General features: G+C 46.5%; 1 protein-coding gene and 3 non-coding genes across 4 annotated transcripts; 1 reads left to right on the forward strand and 3 right to left on the reverse strand.

Annotated features, from left to right (window-relative positions):
- The first annotated feature begins 348 nt into the window (after positions 1–348).
- On the forward strand, positions 349–9,871 carry LOC149364213 (endochitinase-like). Its single transcript, XM_089568646.1, has 7 exons — positions 349–532; positions 1,794–2,050; positions 3,364–3,464; positions 4,625–4,730; positions 5,970–6,167; positions 8,379–8,501; positions 9,714–9,871. Exons 1-7 carry the CDS (start codon positions 349–351, stop codon positions 9,852–9,854), a joined length of 1,110 nt encoding a protein of 369 aa, XP_089424772.1. The 3' UTR covers positions 9,855–9,871.
- Positions 9,872–15,135: 5,264 nt separating this feature from the next.
- TRNAL-AAG (transfer RNA leucine (anticodon AAG)) lies at positions 15,136–15,217 on the reverse strand. Its single transcript has one exon. It is a non-coding gene; the product is annotated as a tRNA-Leu (tRNA).
- A 236-nt stretch (positions 15,218–15,453) lies between these two features.
- Positions 15,454–15,535, reverse strand: TRNAL-AAG (transfer RNA leucine (anticodon AAG)). The gene has a single exon. It is a non-coding gene; the product is annotated as a tRNA-Leu (tRNA).
- A 5,675-nt stretch (positions 15,536–21,210) lies between these two features.
- On the reverse strand, positions 21,211–21,292 carry TRNAL-UAG (transfer RNA leucine (anticodon UAG)). Its single transcript has one exon. It is a non-coding gene; the product is annotated as a tRNA-Leu (tRNA).
- Between the last annotated feature and the right edge of the window lie 274 nt (positions 21,293–21,566).

A 21,566-nucleotide genomic window follows, 5' to 3' on the forward strand; every position in this document is an offset into this window, starting at 1 on the left:
GCAGTGGTAGTGGATAGATCCCTGTGGGTCGTTTTGTGGTGGGTGGAAGATTCTGGAGGATCAGATGGGAGGAGGGACATGGTAGTTGGCGGAGGGACATGGTAGTTGGCGGAGGCATCCTGGAGGGTGGTGGCAGCATCTCACAACACCAGACGGAGAAATTTTTGCGAAAGTGAGGCTAGAAATGCGCTTTGAGCAGGCTGTAAGTTTTTCTAGGCAGAGTATTCAACATCACGCAACATCACGCTCCCACGCTTTGGTGAACTGGGGCTTGTCCACGCAGTTACCTGGAAGTTTAGCCGCCAAAAGTTTGCCGAGCCCCTCGAACGGCCCGGCGGTGATGGGACGATGGGTCGCTGCCTCGTGGTGTGCATCTACGACCCGGGATCGGCCGAATGGGACCCCGGCCTGTCGCTGAAACTGGATCGATCCCCGTTCACCGACGCCTGCACCCACGTCGTCTATTCGGACGTGATATTTAAAAACGATGCGGGACCGGTGCTGGACTTCGCCAGGCCGGACTTGTCCAACAGTGAGTTGTCTGCATTGCCGCGAAGAGTGAACTAGGCAGGCAGGCAGAAAAGAAATAGCAAGGAGCAGGATCGGACGCACAGGCATGCACAGGCATGCACAATAGGCGCAAGCAGGCTCAGAAAGTCATAGACAGGAACAGGCAGATGCAGGCAGGCGCAGACAGATGCATGCAGGCTCAGGCAAGTGCAGGCTGACAGAGGCTGGCACAGGTTGCCGCACGTGGCGATGGGTAAACTTTATTGATTAAGATCAGGGAAATGTTCCTTGAGGCTTGTGGTTGGGGTCCTCATTCCAGGGCTCCACTAGTTCGAGCTGTCCAACGGACCTGTTTTGTGAGGGCTCTTTGGCCCTAAGGCATGCACGCATGGGCACTTGTATATGCACAAGCAGGCGCAGAAAACCTATGCACCTCCTCTATGAAAGCTAGACAAACAAAAACGCCACGCTCCTTCGGCTATAAAAGAAACGAAGCGACGATAAAAGCACCTCCCGGTAACATGGACGACGTCCGCAAGTAAAACTAACCATGTGCATTCCTAATTCGCTACTGAGCTCTTTCTTGACAGAATAATGCGTGGAGGGTAAACCCTGCCAAAGTTTTCAAAGCCGTAAAGATTCGGTGATTGGTGCTTTTGTTTCATAACCTGAAATTTTGATATTTATTGCGATCGTCCTACGAGCAATGCGAGACCCGTGGGAAACCCGTCACCCTCGCGACGGCGCGGCGCCGACTCCAGACATAAGCGGCGGCAGCGTCGGCATCTCCCTTTTGTTTTCGGAAGGAAGGGGTCCATCCCTCGGCCGTGGTCACCACAGATAACTGAAGGTGGGATTCCAGGCGTGCACGTCACCCGTCTATCATGATAATTGACCAAAAAAAATCTTCTTGGCCTTTCACGTTGCCCGGACGCGTTCGTATGGTCCCCGACGTGGACGAGATGACTGGCTGTGTAGGCAAACACCTTGCGCGTCCTCATTCCGCAGCCACACTTTTACTTTCGCACTGCAGTAGACTGGTATAACAGTGCCATACTTCGAAGCTGACTTTCATATCTGTAAAGGGCACTATTTATAAGCGCGCATCGAAGAAGTTGTTTACTATCCTGGTGAGGTAGTGGAAGGTGAACGAACGAGGAGAATGGTGGTAGCCTCGGTAGGATACATTGGTTTCTGTCGGCAAGCGGCGATCGAGCATATTTTTTGTAGCCGAGCGTTAGGCGCGGAACTTCCAGCGGTTCCTCTCCACCGACGCCACGCAGGGCTGATGGGCCCCTTCTTGGGGGCGGTTACACGCTCCAAGTCAGCACCTCTGGCCGAGCTGCGGTCTCGCCGACAGGCCGAGACCATTGCTCTGGAGGGCGCCCTATTTCCGGGGCAGCAGGGGGCCCTCGATGCGTTCACCGACGCCGTGAAGGGTTTCCTGAGCGCCAACAACTTTGTGGGACTCAGCCTGAACCTGTACAATCCGGACAGCGGGGCCGGGAGTGCCGCTCAGAACTATCTACCACTGCTCAAGGTAAGCTGTCGCTGCGGGACGTCCTTCTTCATTCTGTTTTTCCCTACCAGGTAATTCTGGTCTGATGCTCGAACAGGAGATTAGCGACTCTTATAAACTTCGTGGGACCAGCCACAACAGAAACATTGCGATGTCTCTGTATGTAATGTTGTGTATGTGATGTGACTGTATGTGTGACTGGTTTTGAAAATTTCCGGTACCGCTCGTGTGCTACTGCTGGTAGAGGTTTCCTGGACCCAGTCAAGCTGCCCAGGCAGCTTTTAGCCAGAAAACTCTTCAGTTCAGCCTGGAAAATAAACTTACTGACCATTTGCAAGGCTTCGCGTTAAAAGCGGAGGAAACAAGAAATTTTTGTTGCATATGTTCTTTCTCGAGAATTAACAAAAACAAAAGTTTGAATGGCGTGGTAGGATATACAGGTACTGAAACCAGTTCAAGCACTGGAAAATGTCACCACATTCGGCAACGTAAGTGCTATTCATTGAAATTAAATATTCCTAGCAAGCTGGAATGAGGAGTGACGGCTCAGTGTTTGGTTCATTTGCTTTAAAATGATAGTGACTAGACCGCTGGATAAAGCAATAAAGCTTAAAACTTAAATTCCTTATACAAGTGCTTCTTGAGCGCACCAAGCCCAGCCGTTGTCTCCTGAATGCGCCACACGCGATGTCTGCCTTAGCCTGCCTGCCGTTTGGTTTCGCATGCTAACAGTGCCAGCTGTTTACAAGCCTCTCCGATGAAATTTTTCGCCGCACTTATAAATCTGACCGAGCTCACATTTAAGCTAGGCAGAATACTGTTTACTGCTTAGGGTGCGTTCATTATTATGTTTTAGTAGTTGCAATATTCGCGAGTCGTCCTAGGTCAAAATTTATTTGTTACTGAGAGCGATGGACCGAAAAGCGCGCGTTTCTTAACAATACATAAAGAAACAACACTAGCAGGTTTTCAGATGTTTTCTGCAGCTCTACATTAACGCACGTACTTATTTTTTTTTCGTTGTTTTAGAGGTCACTGTCCCTCTCCTTCATTTTTGAGGGGATAGCATCAGGAGCCTCATCGCGTAGTGTGTCGTCGGTGATGAAGTTCACTGAATGGCTGGAGGAAAGTGACGTCACAATATCGGACAATTCAGATTGGCTATAGAGAAGTGAGGTCACCAGATCGGAAGTGGCATCACTTCCGGCAAAGGCATCAACAGCTTCTAATGCAACGTCGCATTGCTAATACATGATTTGATTAGGTGCCTGTGCAAATTATTTTGCCCACATGTTTGTCCTTTTTCATTCCCTCTTGACCCACTTTTGTCGTAGGCTTTGAAAACGGCCCTAGACGCCTTCAAGTACCAACTCGTTGCGACCGTGTATTTCGTCCACGGGCTCAGCGATGGACTCGACTTCGCAGAGATAGTAAAGTGAGCTCGCATATATACACAGTTGCAATCCGACGGCTTGAAGCATGTTCAAATAGTGAAGTCGTGCCAGCGTATGGGCCGCACCTGTTCAACGGCACTTAAATGGGCAGTTTCGTTTACAACTGCAGATAATGATATGCAATTGTCAGTGAACATTTCTTGCCGTTCTGTTGTGCAATGAGCAGTTTTACAGAGAATGAGCGCAAAAAATGTCTTAAGAAAATCGTTCCTGCATTCGCATCTACTTGTTCCGAAGGCTATACAAAACCAACCGGCAGCTCCGAATATTCAAAGTGATCGCGGTAATTTAGAATTTTGAAAACCATGCGGCACGTAGTGGCAACCACGCGAACTAAAAACGTTTGTGCAGAATTTCGGGGCTTTGGGGCCACGTGGAAGCAGGGTGCTATTCTGAACGATTAAGTTGTAGAAAGATCTCAGTTAATATTATTCAATTATAAGCCCCTTTGAACCCTTATCCTAGCCTTAGTCGGAACGAAGAGTTCGAACCAGGCCTGCTGACCTGTTAAAGAGCTATTGCAAGCAATGCGTCTTCCTTCTGTTTCGGCCTTATTGGTGTCGTTGCATGAAGTGCTAGCGCACATTACACGATACCGCTGTATACAGCTTTCGAGCTTTTCATTTCGTGAGAGTTTACAATAAAAGGCAGAGTATCCAAGCAATAGCTCTACGGGCCCCTTGTCAATCCTAGCAATGCTTATGACAACGTAGGCGATGAAGTAATTGCAGTGAACAAAAACAAAAAAGCAATCATGCGGCTCCGTAACCGTCCTTTGGGTCCGACCAACCACATTTGGTTCGTATGTCAAAGAAGGGTATTTTTGTTCGACAACAAAACGAGTGCTGGGGTGCAACGCTTTTAACTCGAAAAAACAACTCCAACAACCTGCCTCTCCTTCTAACGCTCCCTGGAAAAAGAAAGGAAATCGCCACCTGAAAACGAAGGGCCCTCTGCATAATGCACGAACCCGAACCCTTGGCCTCAAATTTGATGCTAACTAAACTTTCGTATTCTGGAGCGGCCAACGGGGTTATGAATGGTCAGTTTTTAATTCCAAAAAAGCAGTTGTCCTTCAGACTCGCATTGCGGTAAAGGCATACAATGTGATTTTACGCGGTTAAATCACGCTGTTCTGCAGGACCGTCGACATATTGGTGCTGGGGACCCACTACCTGGTCGCAGATGAGAAGAGGACCACCTTACCGGCTCCGTTGTACGGAAAGAACCCCAGCGACCTATCTTGGGTGAGTCTCTCTCCATAACCCTCTTTCTAAGCCGCGTCGTCGTCAGCCTCACCTGTCGCGGCATTCGCTATCAGGCAAAAAAAAAAAAAAAGAAAATGCGAATGCTGAAGAGGACAAGAACGGTACAGTAACTGCAGCGCTCGCGGTGGACGCCTGAAGTATAGGCCTTGAGCACGGTGCCTTGAGGGAACAAACGAAGAAGCGATAAAGAAAGAGATAGTCGCGTATATTGAAGGCCACTAGATAATTTCGAACACTTGCGCTTCTATTTATTTATTTATTTATCTTTTACCCACAGCGCCATTTGGCATTACAGGGGGGGGGGGGGGGGTGTTGATACAGTAACACAGCGCATAAATGCAGGTAAATACAAAAAAAGAGAAACAGCAGCCCAAGCATTCACAAAGAAAGCAAACAATAACAACACTGACGCAATGCGCATCTATGTACAGAATTTGGGGTACAAGAACGTCAATTGTGTTGTTCACCCAATAAACGTGTATTTTAGGACAAAGCACCAACGCAGTAGACACGCATATACAAAAAAAAACTTCAAATGTGTATTTCACGCAGGTATAATGCGCATTGACAGGAAGACACTGGTATACACAGTGAAACGCGCGAAACGAGGAAGCAGCGCACAGATAACGACGCACCGTCTAGCTATGAAATGACGTGACATTGTTCAAAGCGAAATAAAAGGATTCATTTGATGAGATGGAAGTAACAACGGTCGGCAAACGGTTCCACTGACGAATGGTCTTCGGAAAAAAAGTCGCTGTATGCTGCCGTCCTGCACTTATATTCACGTACCTTTTGATCATGGTCAAGGCGTGCGGATACGTAATGTGGTTTGAAGATGTATCAAGGCGGAAAGCTGGGCTAGTTGGTTTGTCATAGTTAATTAAAAGACTAGCGCATAAAACTAGGACAAAGACACAGAAGGAGACAGGTCGTCCTGTCTCCTTCTCTGTCTTTGTCCTAGTTTTATGCGCTAGTCTTTTAATTAACTATGAAGATGTACGTTTCGCGTGGAATGCCAATGTGGGAGTAGTATACGTTATGGAAGAGTTTGAGCCTCAGCTTAGTTCACTGTTCTAGTGATTCCCAAACAAGGACTTTTTTTGCTAATGTTGCACTGAAGTTTTCAGTCACTGCGCAACAGTCAGGTGTCTTTTGAATTTCGTCTTCCTCCTGCCTCTTCCGGTAACGAGTAAACACTCGGTCGCTGCCCCGCAGGAGAGCGTCATCGACACCGTGTTGGACGCCACCAAAAGCCCGGACCGCGTGGTGGCCAGCCTGTCCTTCTCGGGCGCGGAGTTTGTGGTGAAGAAGGCGACCGAGGAGGGCGACCTGCACAGGCAAGGACTGCCTGCCGCGGGTCACAGCCAGGGCGGACCACACACGCGCATGAGGGGCGTACTCGCGTACTTCGAGGTAGGACACGTTGTAAAGCACATACGATTGCGTGATTAGGGTGAGGACACCCACTGTTCTATCGAGAGACGCCATTTTCGGGCCCGTAATCTGTCCAGAGCTATGATGTGGTTATTAAGTGCCTCAATTCTTGCCTGAGTATACGAGGTCTGTTAGAAAAGTATCCGACCTTTGGCCGAAGAAAAAAAATTAGCACAACTGGAGCGTTGGAAACCTAATAACCTTCAAAGTAGTCTCCTTGGGACTCCACACACTTCTCCCAACGATGCTGCCATTGTTGGAAGTATTCCGAAAAGGCCTCTTTCGGAATGGAATTTAGCTCAGCTGTCGTTGCAGCCATAATGTCCTCTCCTGTCTGAAATCGCGCTCCTTTCAATGGCCTCTTGACTTTGGGAAACAGCCAGAAGTCGCAGGGGGCCATATCAGGAGAGTAAGGAGTCTGTTGAACTGCAGGAGTCTGGTTTTTCGCCAAAAAAGTCTGAATCAAGTGCGAGGAATGTTCAGGAGCATTGTCGTGATGAATGCGCCAATTTCCTGTTGACCTCAACTCCGGTCTCTTGCGCCGCACAGCACCACGCAGGTGACGGAGGACGTCCCTGTAGTACTCTTTGGTCATTGTTTGACCCTGTATAGGTGCGTACTCGTGGTGTGCCACACAGAGGGAGTCAAAGAAAGCTGTCAGCATCACTTTGACATTGCTGCGTACTTGGCGGGCCTTCTTTGGTCTCGGTGACATGAAATGCTTCCACTGTGACGACTGGGATTTTGTTTCCGGGTCGTACCCGTACACACAAGACTCGTCACCAGTGATTATGGTGTTTATGAAGTCGGGGTCACTGTTTGTGGAATCTAGCATGTCCTGCGAGACTTCAACACGAAGCTGCTTTTGCTCCGCCGTGAGCAGTTTCGGCACGAATTTCGCCGCAACTCTTTCCATGGTCAAATCTTCGGGGATAATGGAATGTGCAGAAAAATTGCTGATGTCCACCTCTTCCACAATTTCTCGGATAGTCACACGACGGTCCCGCATCACCACTTCGGCAATGACCTAGTCATTTCGGCATGTTGATGGCCGACCGGAGCGTGGCTCGCTCTCCGCCGATGTGCGGCCATCTTTAAACCAATTGCACCACTGTTTAATTTGTGTGCTGCTCATAGCATCTTCACCGAAAGCCGCACTGAATGTTCCGAACAGTTTCTACTTGGTTGTCATCCCGTTTCTGGCAAAATTTGATGCAGTAGCGCTGCTCCTGTCGCTCCGCCATTTTCCTTGTAATAAAAAACCGACGAGAGCACTGCGCACTGCCTCACTCAAACGCTGCGTCCCAGCGACTGACGCTATCGGCAGGCCGGAAAATATTCGTACATGCGCACGAAGGTTCAAGGTCCGCTGGTGCAAGCGCGCTTGTTTCATATCCATCAGGTGTTCGCAAAAAAAATAAAGTCGGATACTTTTCTAACAGACCTCGTAAACTTCTATTTTTGCCAGCAGTATTGCGCAGGTAGTGCCAACGTAAAATGTAACGTACTGTTGGCTGTCTAGAACGAATTCTGTCGTTATTTCTGGGCTAAAGCTAAAAATTCTTTCTTTTGTTATTCTCCGCTCAGAGGAAAATTTACTCACAAAGCATGAAAACGTATTAATCATTATAGTTGACTGTTCTTCCCTTCCGTACTGAAGTAACCTCGGCAGCATTTGTTGCGAACCCCAGTAATCTCTACGTTGAGAAACTGCATTTGGGTATATAAATGTATTTTTCAGGATGACACAGGGGCGCAATAAAAGACACGGACATGTCATCCAAGCTACAGGAAAGCAACATAACGTGTTATTGAGGCATCGAATTTTTCCCTTATATTTCATTGTAATTGCCTCTCTGAAGCTAAACAAAGTGTAATTGAAAAGCTTTATACATGCGAAATGCTGCACGTAGATAAAGGTAGCCTCGTTCAATGACACGTAATCCCTTGGCGCTGTGCTCAAATTTTCCTCCTCTTCCTATTGAGCGTTCTGCTCTTCTTTCTTGATCCATTAAGAGTCACTCATTCAATCAAAGCAACATGACAGCAAATAGTCTAAGAAACAAGCTGGTTCATTAAGTCTAAATCATTTGACAGGTTGAAGATTTGAACGTCCATTTATGCCCTGAATAGGCAATCGTCTTGCTGCTGCTTAATTTCAGCATAAGTATAGCCGCACACTCCCCGCAGATCTGCCTGATGTTCCGCACTGAACCATGGAAGCACGCCGTGAACACGGAAGGGGCGTGCCCAATAGTGGGCAAAGACACGTATTGGGTCGGTTACGACAATTCCTGGAGCATCAGGCAAAAGGTGAGGCAGGAACATTTAAAAGTTTTTTTTTTTTACGTATTGCTTTGTGGCAGACGTTTTTTTTTTTTAGTGTGTTGTGACGTAGAAATTGAGTTTCTTTCCACTTGTCATGTGTTTTTTACTTATTGCTTTGTGGCAGACGTCTTTTTTTTTAGTGTGTTGTGACGTAGAAATTGAGTTTCTTTCCACTTGTCATGTGTTAATGCTTATAATGCTCTATACCAGGTGTCCCAGCTAAATGTAACCAAGCTTTTAAAAAACACGGGGTGTCCTAGCCGTCTGAAACCAAATGAGGATTGTTTAGAGTCGCGTGACCGAGCCTGCAGTATTTTTTGTTCCTCAAGGTTGACTAATTAGTTAAGCTTAATTAACTAACTTTTTAATTATTGACTTGAGGAACAAAGTGTAAATGGAAAAGTTGTAGATCGCTTTAAGAAACAGCTTACTGGGATATTTGCAGCAAAGTAATATTTACGTAAAGTAGTTTTTTTACCGGCCCTTAACCACAACCCGCACAATAAGAAAAAGCTTCCACATGATAACTGTGCCACTTCAACGTCCCAAGACGCGCCTTGAAGAATAAAATTCGTTTTTTCTGAAGCCCTGTCTTCGATTAGACTTTGGGTGCACATTGGGGCAGAGAAGTGAGCGAGCAGCTGGTCACGTGACAACTTTCTTTTAAGGGCAATAAATGAAGCTACGTAAATCGTAACTTGACGGAAACAGCACTACTAGCGGTTTTTCGAGGCGATCTAAAACTTTTTCATTGACACTTTCTTCCTGAAGTCAATAATTAAAAAGTTAGATAATTTATCTTAACTAATTAATTAACTTTGAAGAGCGAAAAAATACTCAAGACTAGGCCACGCGACCATGAACAACCCTCAGTTGGTTTCACTGGACTAGGACACTTCGCCTTCTTTAAAAGTTTGGTTACATTTAGCTGGGACACCCGGTATATGGACACTTAGGCGATGAGGTCCAGGAGCGCCCTTGGGTCTGGATGCACTCATGAGGGCGGGGTGTGGACTGCGGGGCAGTTGTGGCTGTCATCACTTCCTCCCTCGGAAAAATCGTGAAGTCCGGAAGTTAATTTCTTCTTTTCGTCGCTCCGTTCGTTTTCTTCACGCGAAAGATGAGGAACAAAAGATGAACAGCGCTGGGCGATTGATGACATTGATCATGTTTTGCATGCTTTGTTTCGCGATGCAGATTGCGTACGCGATGCAGCGGCGTCTTGCCGGCATCGCCATCCAGCGCTTGGAGATGGACGACTGGAACGGCGTGTGCGGCGATAAGATGCCCCTTTTTGCCACCGTGGGCCGAGAGATGCAGTACTGCAGGGTCAAGTGACCTAGCTGAAAGCGGCACCCCCGAGCGCTCTATACCTGCAGGAGGCGACACCAGTTCGCATTTCTTGCGCATGAAATACGTGAAAAAGAAAAGAAATAGAGTGACAATACCGATTTTCGCAATTTATCAAGTATTTTGTCTTCCATGGAGCAACTGAACGCACCGGCAATTATTTTTAAAAACGAATTGTGAGCAAGTTTATCGTTCACTTCCGCTAAGTTTGTTTCTTCTCTATGTGCATAATTCATGTTAATCTTTCGAGGATGCCTTTTGTTCACTTTTCGTGCATTGTATAAGTAATAAATATTGATGCCACTGGTTCCCCTTGCTTCCCCATTCGGTCTTATGCCGCGTCACATGGCTAACACGTGGGCTTATTTTGAGGCTGTGCTTGCACGCTGCCTTTCAGTGCGCGAAGTCTGATCCACTATTGCCTGACTGAAAAACTATGTAACTGCTGAGTCGTTGCAATAAAAGGGAAACATTGCAGTTGCAGACTGTCCTGTACCACGCTTGACTGACCCGCCGAACCATTAAGCCTCCTGATGAACACTTTTAAAACAAAGTTCGAGATGATATGTTAATACATGTTAAACCCTAGTAGATATGAAATCTGGTGCACAGTTTTCGAAATGCGATGTGCGTAATCGCAGTACCGCTTAGTTTCTGAGGATTGCGCAGACATAGAAAAAGCAGTCTCTCATACCTAATGACCACGAACTGTAAGAAATCACGTAGGTTTCAGGAACCATATTCACCAAAACAGGAAGCTGTTCGCTCGCGATAACTTTAATGTAAGTGGCTGCATGCCTTTTATGCGTAGCATATTGCGATCACTCAGATCAGCCCTTGGGCGCGGCCGGGCAGCCACCAAACCACGTGACGTGACGTCACGTGGTTTGCTGACGTCACGTCACGTGGTGACGTGACGTCACCAAATCACGGGAAAAAAAAAGAAAAAAAGAACGAAAAAAAGGAGAAAAGAGAAAGAGAATAAAAAAAGACGGCTGAGCATGGTGGCGGTTGCCACCGCCCCGTTTCAAAGGGGGCGCTCCTATCCATCCATCCATCCATCCATCCATACGTCACGGAGGAAAAGCTGCTGAGAAAATCGAGTGTCGCCAAGCAATACCTCGCGCAAAAAGACCGCGCAATATGCAACGCATTCTTGGCTTAACCAAGCTAAGCCCGGGGCGATTTTTTTTTCAAGCCAGGTCAATCTCGGACCATGCTCTCACGCCTGTGGGCCTCTTCCTTGAAATGTAGTTACCATCGACCAGTGCGAACAGTGGACAGCTTTGGCCCGAGCAAAACTAGGCTAAAGCTTTTAGCAAGGCATTCAAGAGATATAGCGCAAAATCAGAGATCCCCTTTTTCTCTCATATGCCGTGAGGACGGTGTAACCGAAGTTGTGCATCCGCACCAGCACGACGGAGTACGAGGCAGAAAATAATTTTATTGGCAGTCTTAATTCTACTCTAAGGTGGCTATGACAAGCCGGGCCATGGTTCGCTTTCGGAGGATAACGAAGAGGGTTCAGCTTAAGGACAACGCAGCGAGCTATGGAAAGAAAGACAATGAAAAAAGACAAAGAAAAGACAATTGCGGTTCAATGAAAAGAGTAAAGCTTTCAGCCATCCCTTCCTTCTGTCTGTGTCGCTCAGTGGCTCAGTCAGAAAAATAAAAAAAAATAAGCGAAAAACTTAGCTCATAGTATTTTCAGGAAAAGTTAGACTAGAATTGCTGTCATTCCAGAAGACGAGCAGCCGATTTTATGTGCCGATAGCATCAACATTTACTTCACGGTGGTCGTAAAAACGACCTCTTTGAAGTAAGCGGCAGCTGGTGAACAATTTTACGGCAATAAATGCCTTCGGTCGTAATTTACGGCTTCAGCACAAGCATCGGTCGCCTGCCGGCATTTCTCAATGTCTTGTGGCATACAGAATTAAAAGTGAGCAGGGCTCTTTCTCTATTTTTCCACTAGACCTTTGCTTGTACAGCCACCAATGTACTAGTGGCGGTGATTAGGTTTCTAACTATAGCTTGTGCGAAAAGTATCGGTTGCATACGAAGAACGGGATTTGATGATTTTTTGAGCGGAAGTTTAGTTGAAAGTTAAGCACCTATGCTATCTCATTCGTTTAAAAAAATTGAAAATTGGTTTTGAGGAAAGGAAATGACATAGCAACTCTCCGACATATCTCGATGGACACCCGAACAGCGCCGTAAGGGAAGGGATAAAAGAGGTACTGAAAGAAGAAAGGAAGAAAGAAGTGCAAGGCTTCGGAATAAGAACGACCACCTGGGGACATTTAAATTGCAGCGGACAATTGCAGCGGACAACAACCAGCGGACAATTTCAGTTGTCCAGCCTACAGAGAAGAAAGGGAAATAATGAAGCAAACGAAATTAGAGAAGATAGTGAGGTAAAGCGTAAAAGATAGACGTAAAAAGCGCCATAGCACTGCCATAGCAGGTCCGTGCAACGCGATGACTTTGGAAGCAATGCAGGACACGGCGGGCGTTCAGGTCTAACTACTACTATGTTGTCCCCGCTTCTCCGTCACCGAGGGAGTGTCGAGACGGTCAAGAGAACGGCAACAGATCGAAAGTGCTTTCTGGCTTCATGCTTCTGTATCAGAAATTCGAATATAGTATGTTTTTTTTTTCCTTGTGTTACAGCGTCGATTATTCTTTGTATATAGCATTGATCATGAGTTTTCTCATCTGCCCTCAGCGATCGCCGCTGCATCGTACGGGAAGAAACTTCTCGCTTATATTTGATGCTTTATAACAGAGCGTTCAAAGGCCTGCTGAAATTGGCAGTATTAAGCTTAAGTTGAATAAACAAGTAATAAATTTCAATTTGTTAAAATACTCGAAGCTTCGTCCCAGCCCAGTGTTCTTACTAGTGGATCAAGCTTGTGCACGAGGCTATTTCACGTGGCCTCACTGTTTCGGAATTCAACGCCGCTCCACATTCTCGCGTATTTTGCCGCACGAGTCTCGGAGTCAGCTCACAAGGGGAAACAAAAAGCGATGGCAGCGGTAGAATACGTACCAACGCCTCCGATGTGATTGGTCTCACACCAGTGCTTTAGACCTTTCTCTCTCTGAAACTGCTCGCGCGTTACATAAAAGGGCCGCATGGAACGGTTATGGCTGACATCATGAAGACATTTTCCCCCAAACTATAGTATAGTGCGCACATCAAGGCTCGTATACATGCTGCTGACTTTATTATCCTTCCTCGCCGGAACAAACACCGCAAGAGCACAGCGTGAGCACTTGCAAGCTAATGTGCAAAAATAGTCCTGACAAACACAGAGCTTTCTGCGCACCTTTAAGTATGTTTCGAAATAGAAAGCTGTACTCGGTATCATCAAATTATAACTGTTCGCTCACATCGCGTAACCTACTTTCTTTGAAGCTGTGCAAAAGGCAGTTGATTTCTTGCGACCGCATAAAAATTGATCAGCCTTACCTACGACACAGCAGGTCTCTTACGATGGCCACCTACAGTCGGAGACGAATTTGTGCAGAGCGCTAGAAAATAGAGGAAATTTTACAATAGTCGATGTTATTCAGGCAACACGACCAAGCCCATATGGCTTATAACAAGTCCATGCAATTCTATTAAAGCGAAAGCGCGGTACCTAGAACCTAGGAGCTCAGCCAAGGTATCGCCTTTTTGGCATGCAGTGGCCCGCTCGAGGGGTCTACACACCTTTTCGAAACTATGAAAGGCATGCGTCAGAATTGGACCGCGGCGGTAGCTAGTGGTTTGAGCATCCGCCTCGCATACGGGAGGCGCGGGGTTCGACCCCCAGCACCGCCGGGTACCCACTCGTGATGCAACGTGTACAAGCTTTCCTCCGGCCTGGTTCTCGGCTTCTTTGGGGTGAAATGCTTGGGTAATGGGCCTTTGACCCCAGCTTGAGTGGACGAAAAAATCTTGTTCCACGGCACTCTTTGGTTACAGATGACCTTGCGCCGTGAAAACTCCTAATCATCATCACCAAAATAAAAATTGTAGCTGTCTCAATCTCTGTGGATACCTGACCCCCGCCTTAAGAAAGGGACGTGGGGGTAAAAGAGAGAGAGAGAGTTGTGCAGGCATTTGTCCCGCGTGGTCTAGGGCATATGTGACTCTTGCGCTGAGACCAGGGTGTCGTAACTCATTTGCAAACTGGCCATGGGAAAACTGCGCCAGCATAAAAAGTAAATGCACTCATTCATCGATGCGCCTTCACACTGCATGCGCCCTTGCGGGATATTGCACGCGAGCGGCCATTAATTGCGTTTTTTCAACTTTTCATTGGGGCACTAATCAGAAGGGAACGTCCAGGACCGCTTCGTGAAAGGGTTGGTGAACAGCGATTTAATAGCGTTTCAAAGCATCAGTGTTCAGTGCCGTTTTATCGTTTGGCGAAGTTTCCAAACGTGTAACAATGCAAGAACTGTCATTTATTTCCAAAACGAGTATTTTAAGGCGTTATTCTTCTCAACGACTGGAATAGCCAGCTTTTTTTTTTCCCGCCCTCTGCATACCGTCTCCAGCAAAGCAATGCTCGGTTTTGTCATTTTCGGTGGTAAAAATAAAACCATTCGCTTACACAATGTCACGCTTTGGAGATAAGTAACTTCAAGCTTTCTTAATTTGAGCTGTTGACATTCTATGCATTACCTGTCAAATCTTTCTTGCAAGTCTTTCCAAAGCACTTATTTGGTGCAATTGCTTTTCTTCAATGACCGCACTCTTTTCTAGCGCCTTTCTTCCATCTTTACTCCCCTATTCCCTCCACTACGCAGAGTAGCATGTCAGCGAATATTCATGCCGGCTGAAATCTCTGTTTTCCATTAAAGAACCCTCTCTCTCTCTTTACTGTTTTGCTCAGTTAGTTTGTTATCAACTCCTCACTTTCGGGATATATTTGGACCACGAGGCCTTAGTGCGACGTCAATGAAATTTATTCTTCAGACATAGAAAAGGGGAAGCACACATGCTGCACAAAATGGTGCCTCATTCAGTCGCCGTTTCCACGCTCAAGTGCCGGTGACACACTTCGTGCTACGTAGTCCCCAACAGCTGCCATTAAAAAAACGGATACCAAATTCAAAACAACGTCGAAATCCACTGCAGGCACCGCATGTACATAAATATGCTGGCGCTAATTATTGAAGTTGCCAACCAGATCTCTATTTTCTTTCTAGTTAAATTAACCGCACTAATCGCCGTGAACTACAACGGCCGTAGAACTATAAAACAAAAATATTCTGGCAGCGGTGGGATTCGAACCCACGCCCCCGAAGAGACTGGTGCCTTAAACCAGCGCCTTAGACCGCTCGGCCACGCTACCACTGAAACACTCGACGCTTTGCATATCTTTCGTACGGCTCGTCAATGCCACCATACAGCAGTATTCGATGACCAGGAAACTTATACCTCTGCATAAAGTAAATTTTCAATAAAAAGGACAATCCCCACAAGGCTTTGAGGAGGTCAGAAAGAATCTTGTCCTTTTGGGGCTAATTAAATTAACCGCACTAATCACCCTGAAGTACAACGGTCATAGAACTATAAAACAAAAGATTCTGGCAGCGGTGGGATTCGAACCCACGCCCCCGAAGAGACTGGTGCCTTAAACCAGCGCCTTAGACCGCTCGGCCACGCTACCGACGGATATTTGTGCTTACTGACTACCTCTTTCTAAGTGCCGACTCGAAGTGGATAAGTGTGACCTATTTTTTTTTTTTCGTTCAGCGCCGCTGCTTGCCACGGCCAGTTTTCCGGCTCTCTGCTCAATTAAACGTCTTTTAAAAAAGCAGAGGCGCGGTATGAACAGTCTTTGACAAAAGTAACCAGGCACTCTGGTTTGCTTCTCATTCGTATAACAGGGCCTACATGGCTTCCCTAAAGGTCAGAATGTCCTTTGAATCTGCGGACAGGGGCTCTCCTTACCATACATGTTGGTTTAGAGCTTGAGGGCTGGCATAATAGCTTTAATATACGACTGAGAGTAAAAAACGTGCAGCCTGGTTACTTTTGACAAAGACTGTACGTCTTCTGTGTCACCTACCATAGCCAACGAAGCATACGGAGATCGTTAGTGACATGCCACATGAAGAACATAATTTTTGGACACGTGAGAAACATGTTCCCGTTACAAAGATGTGTAAGGACCACGTGTACAATACGTATCACGAAAAACCCTCCCTTCATTAGCCCTATTTATTTGTAATTTTCTGTCCCCTCTCAAGCATAAACCTTGTCTTATTTATGCTTATATTTGGATTGGTTAGTATTTGGCTTGTTTATTTTATGAGAAAAGGCACAGCATCATAAAGGGCAAGTACGGAAACATTGCACACAAATTGTGTTAAGCGGGAAAGAAAGTCCCGATTATATGGATTTACACGCGTACAGTCGCGAGCAAAAAATATTAGCACAGATCATTGGGGATCAGAATTTGTATATCTCACCACGCGGCGCTGCGGTACGCATGCCTGCCTAACGGGCCGTTTCCATGTTTGCAGCGTAGGGGGGGACGGCATGAAGTAAGCTTTATCAAGCGTGCACCGCCCTAGCGTTGAAGTGCCGACCCTACGTTACTGTGCTTGCGGCATTTATTTTGGCTCGGTTATCATAAGCAAAGATGGCCTCTTTTTATTACCTTTTTTTTTATGTCCGCGATGGTTTGTGAAAAGGAACTCCAGGGAACAATAGATGATAGCGCTGCTTTTAGCCAGTAATTTTGCTGTCCGTGGCAGTCCGCTGAACCCCCTAATACTGTAGAATGGGAACGGCCCGGCACTCTCGTTATCAGCCTCTTCGCCACCCGCAGCGCCACGCGTTGTCATTCCGGCGCTCCGGTGTTCCGTCGTGTGTGCTAATCTTTTTTACCCGCGACTGTACACCTTGCATGAAAAATGACGGCAGCAAAATATCAGTGCAGTGTAAAAAGTAGTGGCAGCAAAGTGATCATGCGGTTTCAAATAAACCACACAGGCACATTAGACTCTGCCGCATTAGTTTGTCGAAATGCACAAATGTTTTTTTTTTCTATAATACGAGTACGCATAAATATTCTGCAGTGAGCTGAATTTATTAAGTTTTATGGGAGGCTGGATCAAATTACCTGTATGTCATAATTCATGCGATGTCTAGGTACAAACTAAAGTTCTTCACGCACAAGAGTGAGTGGGGTGACAGATGCTGTTTCTTTTTCAAGTTTAGTATGTTTCGCAGTGTAGTGCGGCCTTTATGTATTTTAGACTAAAAGGATGAAATGAGCTTGTACAAAGAGAGCAAAAACTGAATGACTTGATATCTTCTGAAAAAGGATATATAACGGGCGCGATTAGGCATGAATTTAAGCTAGTTACACTTGTTAACTAGCGGTTGGACTTGCATCAACTATCTCTCCCCTATGCAAAAATAAAATATTTGCAGTTGCCCACCTACCCTTACTAAAATCTGCTCTTATTGTCGAGAATCAAATTCTTGAAAAGTACCTTCTCTGCCAAAAGTAACCAAGCAACGGGGTTCGTTTCATAGCCGTGTAGTGGTTCACTTATGGCATTCTTTATGCTATAAATATGTCTAACATAAGGACAGCCATTGTCCCTATAAATTTAGATTGCTTTTGGTGTTTGGAGGACTTGTAAGACTACTTGTACACTACGTATATTTGTACAATACAATTCGTATATTTGTATAATTGTGCGACACATAGCTTATATTTGATGATGAGCAAAACCTGGTGCCTGGTTACTTTTCGCAAAGGCGGTACGTAGATAGGACTCACCGCACCTTGACTTAGTGCCAAAAAGTTATTGCACGCTCAGCAGCGCAGCGGAACTCGCACGCTGCTCGTACGGTTTTAAGTTTTGTGGACTGGCGCTGCTTCGATCATGGAATTTTTTGGCGCCAGCTTCCAGCAACTGCCTCTCGCACCCACAGAGCATCTAGATTTTTACTCTTTAATGAACGACGTAGCATAGTTATTCTGTTCACTGATATTTTATTACTCAATCGCGTAATATGTCCTTCACCACGCCTTTTCACTTTTGCGTTGTTATTTTATGTGTGTGCGTGTGTCTGTGTGTAGATTCTATAATACTAAGCGCATTATAAAATTTGGCATTCAGAGTTTTTTTCCATGATATCTGACATCTTTCATTGAAGCACGTTTTTCCATATCATTTACATTAAGAGGGGTAGTATCACGTCTCTTAATACGGGCCTGGATGAACGCCAGCAACGTTGGCGCATGGCGACAAGGAATAGCGATGTAATCTTAAGGGCTAAGGAGTCAAGAATACGTGAAAGAAATTGAGCAAGTGCCCGAATGGTGCGTTGGAGAATAAACCAAAAATGGCGGTTTTGAGCTTTTAGCGGATAAAGCTACATCCAGTACTGGGGAGTTTTGCGGCAAACACTCAGATGACGCGTAAATGAAGCAGCACCTTGACGTACTGGTGTCACTATCACCATAACATCCTCATGAGACCATGCTATGGGGTACAGCAACAACAATAATATCTTTTAAAACCGCGGTCAACATTGCCAGAACTGATGTAGTGCATCGGGCGGCAGTGCTCTGAACATATGTTCGGGCCCGAAGGTTTCGCCACCGGAGTGCAGTCACTGTAGTGCATCTACTTCGTTCACAGGTTAGCAGTACCGCGTCTACACCAAAAGTAACCGAGCTGCCGCGACGGCAGCGGGAGTGGGCGCGCTCTCGACCTCCTTCCTTTGGATGATAGGGAGTGAGCTGGTAGTATGTGCAGTGAGCGATTTGGCACCTTTGGACTGCTGTCATACTGAGCGAAGGCGCATGCTTACGTTAGCCACTTTCAGCCGGGGAGCAGCGCCCAGCACCGAAATAGCGCCATCCTTCGGCTACAAGCCCACTGCGGCCGCCGGTGTGGCTGCTCGGTTACTTTTGGCGAAGACGGTACACCGCGTAACAGCAGGCTCCACTTTCGGCAAAACAATTATTAAATGTACTGTAGCCGCTAGCGCGACGGCTGCCGGCAATTGCTTGTAATAAAGATGCGATAACGACGTCGAATAGCTTATTTAGATCACAAAAATCTTTCAGCTGGTGCTATACTGCCTTCTTTTGCCTTTCGGGGTTCTCAGACTTGCTGCCAGACAAATATAAGGAACTGGCGACGGCGATTATTATGCTCCCAGAACTGTGCGGGTAGTCCTGCAGACACTGGCAATACGAGCGGACGAATCTACTGTTCCGCGTAACTGTGGCCGAGCTTTCGTGTTGGAGGACTGCGCAGCTGTAACCACTTACCTTTTTCTGCATAAGTGTAATATAAATACCATCACAATTCATTATAGCACGCTGCAATAGAAGCAAGTTCAAAGCGCAGTGGAGCAACCGCAAGGTATGAACAAGTGGCAGGTTTCCAGGTGCGGGAAGCAGGTGCATTGACATCTATTCAAACAAAAATAAAGAAACAGTGCGCGTCCACACACAACCACCACTGCGTTACCTGCCCGAAAACACATGTCGTACCCCCCTGTTTTCAATGGGTAACGCATAAACAAACTCAGAAGCACCACATGCAGAGTGACATCTTCACTTCAGCCCTCGCCTGTACACCCATGGGCATGAATATAAGAATTTTGCCTTATATTCCTTATTTGCCTTATTATAGAGGGAAGAAGGGACCCTTCCCTCTATTTTTGGAGCACAATTTAAGTTCAGCCGAAGGGTTGTCGATCATCTTAAATACCACACTCAAAAGCGAAAATAACTTTATTTTTTGGTGTGGGTGCAAACGCGAAGGAAAGGAGAAAGGGAAAGTTAGGTGACTTCTGCTCATGTAAGGTCCACGCAACCAAACATGATTTAAATAATGTCACTTTTCTACCGCACGAGCTTCGGTCGAGAGGTCGCATAAGTCTGATTCACCCTTGGTAAAGCGTATTCAAGAACACCTATTTTAATTAAGATAGTGGCAGGACCCCTTGCGCATGACGTCTGCGCAAAAAAAAAATATTTTGCGGCCGCTCCCCTCTTTCTGAGAGAAGCTGGGGATTCAGAGCGAAGGAACGCTTTCAGTAACAGTCTGCGCACGGTTTGATCGTGGCGCGGAGCTGGAAGTCGTCTGTCAGTTTTCCAGCAGGGCCACGAGATGGAGGCACTGACGCGTGAAAGAACGAGTTTGTTGATAGTGCACAACAGGAAGAAATTAAAACAACGGGCGAGAGAAAGCAAATTTATTCATGTTAGAAGGCTGCAATGTTACCACCAAAAGCAAAAAAGAAAAAAATCATAAAAATCCATCCATGAAGGTAACTGTTACCCACCTAGCAAAGTCTCGGTTTATTTTTTAAATAGTTGCGATGAACACCGCCGATTTTGCTCGCACCACATTGTTTCAAAAGCGGCGGTTGCGTTCCAAGAGCGGATTTAAGGAGCGGATTTATAAGAGCGAGGGCGGGTTGGGCTGCGGGAGAAATTACTGCAGAAAATCGCATTCGTAGTCCTTTTTTACCGGGAAATAAAATTTTCAGAACTGCATTCCGCGAATAGGACAACCACTCCAGAACCCCCGCTTTAAAGAGATGGCGATGGAACACCAGTAGTAATAGTTGTTGGTGCTGGAGCAGAGGCCTAGCGGCTTGATCATCCATCTGCATTGCAGGAGGTGCAGGGTTCGATTCACTGTGCCACTCGGTACCCCCTTGCCTTGCAGCGAGTACAAGCTTTCGTCCTTCCTTATACTCGGTGTTGTCTCGGGCGATACGCTCGAAAAAAAAAAAAAAAACTGTTCACCCCACCTTCTGCTCAAGCAAGTTAGCCATGGCACTCATTGACCAAGCTGCCATTGCGTCATTAAAAACCAAATCATAGTGATCCTCAGTAGCAGAGTCGCAGAAAACGAAAATGTGGTCCAAGCCGCGTCTGACAAGTCAATACAGCTTGTAGTGTGCCTTCGCAGCTGCGCCTACCGGCGTTTATATTGCTCACGCCCAATGTACGTGTGCTGGGTATGCGACGTCCCAGCTGTGTTCTTGCGTTTTATTACCTGTCTAGCTTCCTTCTACAGACATGCAGTTTCCGTGTCTCGCCTACATGCGTTTACACCCCGTGCTATTGTAGGGAGCACCAGGTGTGTGGAAACTTCGTCACTGGCAGTTACAAATGGAGTCTTAGCAGCGAACCGCATAACGAAACTTTGACCCGCAAAAGACATGCTATGTGGGTCAAAGCATGAAAAAGAATGTCGAATTCAAAACTAAGCGAAAGTTTCAAAGAAGAATCCAAGCGCAATATTTCGAGGGTGTAAGCAGGCCTGCAATAAAAGTCAAGAAAAAATTTAGTGGCAGCGGTGGGATTCGAACCCACGCCCCCGAAGAGACTGGTGCCTAAAACCAGCGCCTTAGACCGCTCGGCCACGCTACCGACAGACAACCGCACTGCCACCGTACTTCGTCATGGGTTCGAGCTGCTTAATAAAGTTTTTTTTTTTTTTGCAGGAAAAGAACGCATTCCTGCTTGAAGAATAAAAATAACCCAGACACGCCTACTCGACCAAGTTTGCGATGACTAAATAACAACTGCGGTGGGTGTTGCCTTCCGCGCCGTTGATGACGTCATCCAGGCACGGCAGTTGGAGGTCGCTGGTACAAAACTACGACAGCGTTTTTGTGTTACTGTGTCTTTCTCGGAAATTGGT

The sequence above is a fragment of the Amblyomma mixtum genome, chromosome 2 (assembly GCF_055824585.1).
Source record: "Amblyomma mixtum isolate Tamu chromosome 2, ASM5582458v1, whole genome shotgun sequence".
Classification (NCBI taxonomy): Eukaryota; Metazoa; Arthropoda; class Arachnida; order Ixodida; family Ixodidae; genus Amblyomma; species Amblyomma mixtum.

Excerpts from the sequence above, each read along its gene's own strand:
- LOC149364213 (XM_089568646.1), top strand. The coding sequence starts at position 349 with ATGGGTCGCTGCCTCGTGGTGTGCATCTACGACCCGGGATCGGCCGAA. Across the intron at positions 6,168-8,378 it reads GCGTACTCGCGTACTTCGAG|ATCTGCCTGATGTTCCGCAC; the intron begins GTAGGACACGTT and ends CACTCCCCGCAG. Across the intron at positions 8,502-9,713 it reads CCTGGAGCATCAGGCAAAAG|ATTGCGTACGCGATGCAGCG; the intron begins GTGAGGCAGGAA and ends TTCGCGATGCAG.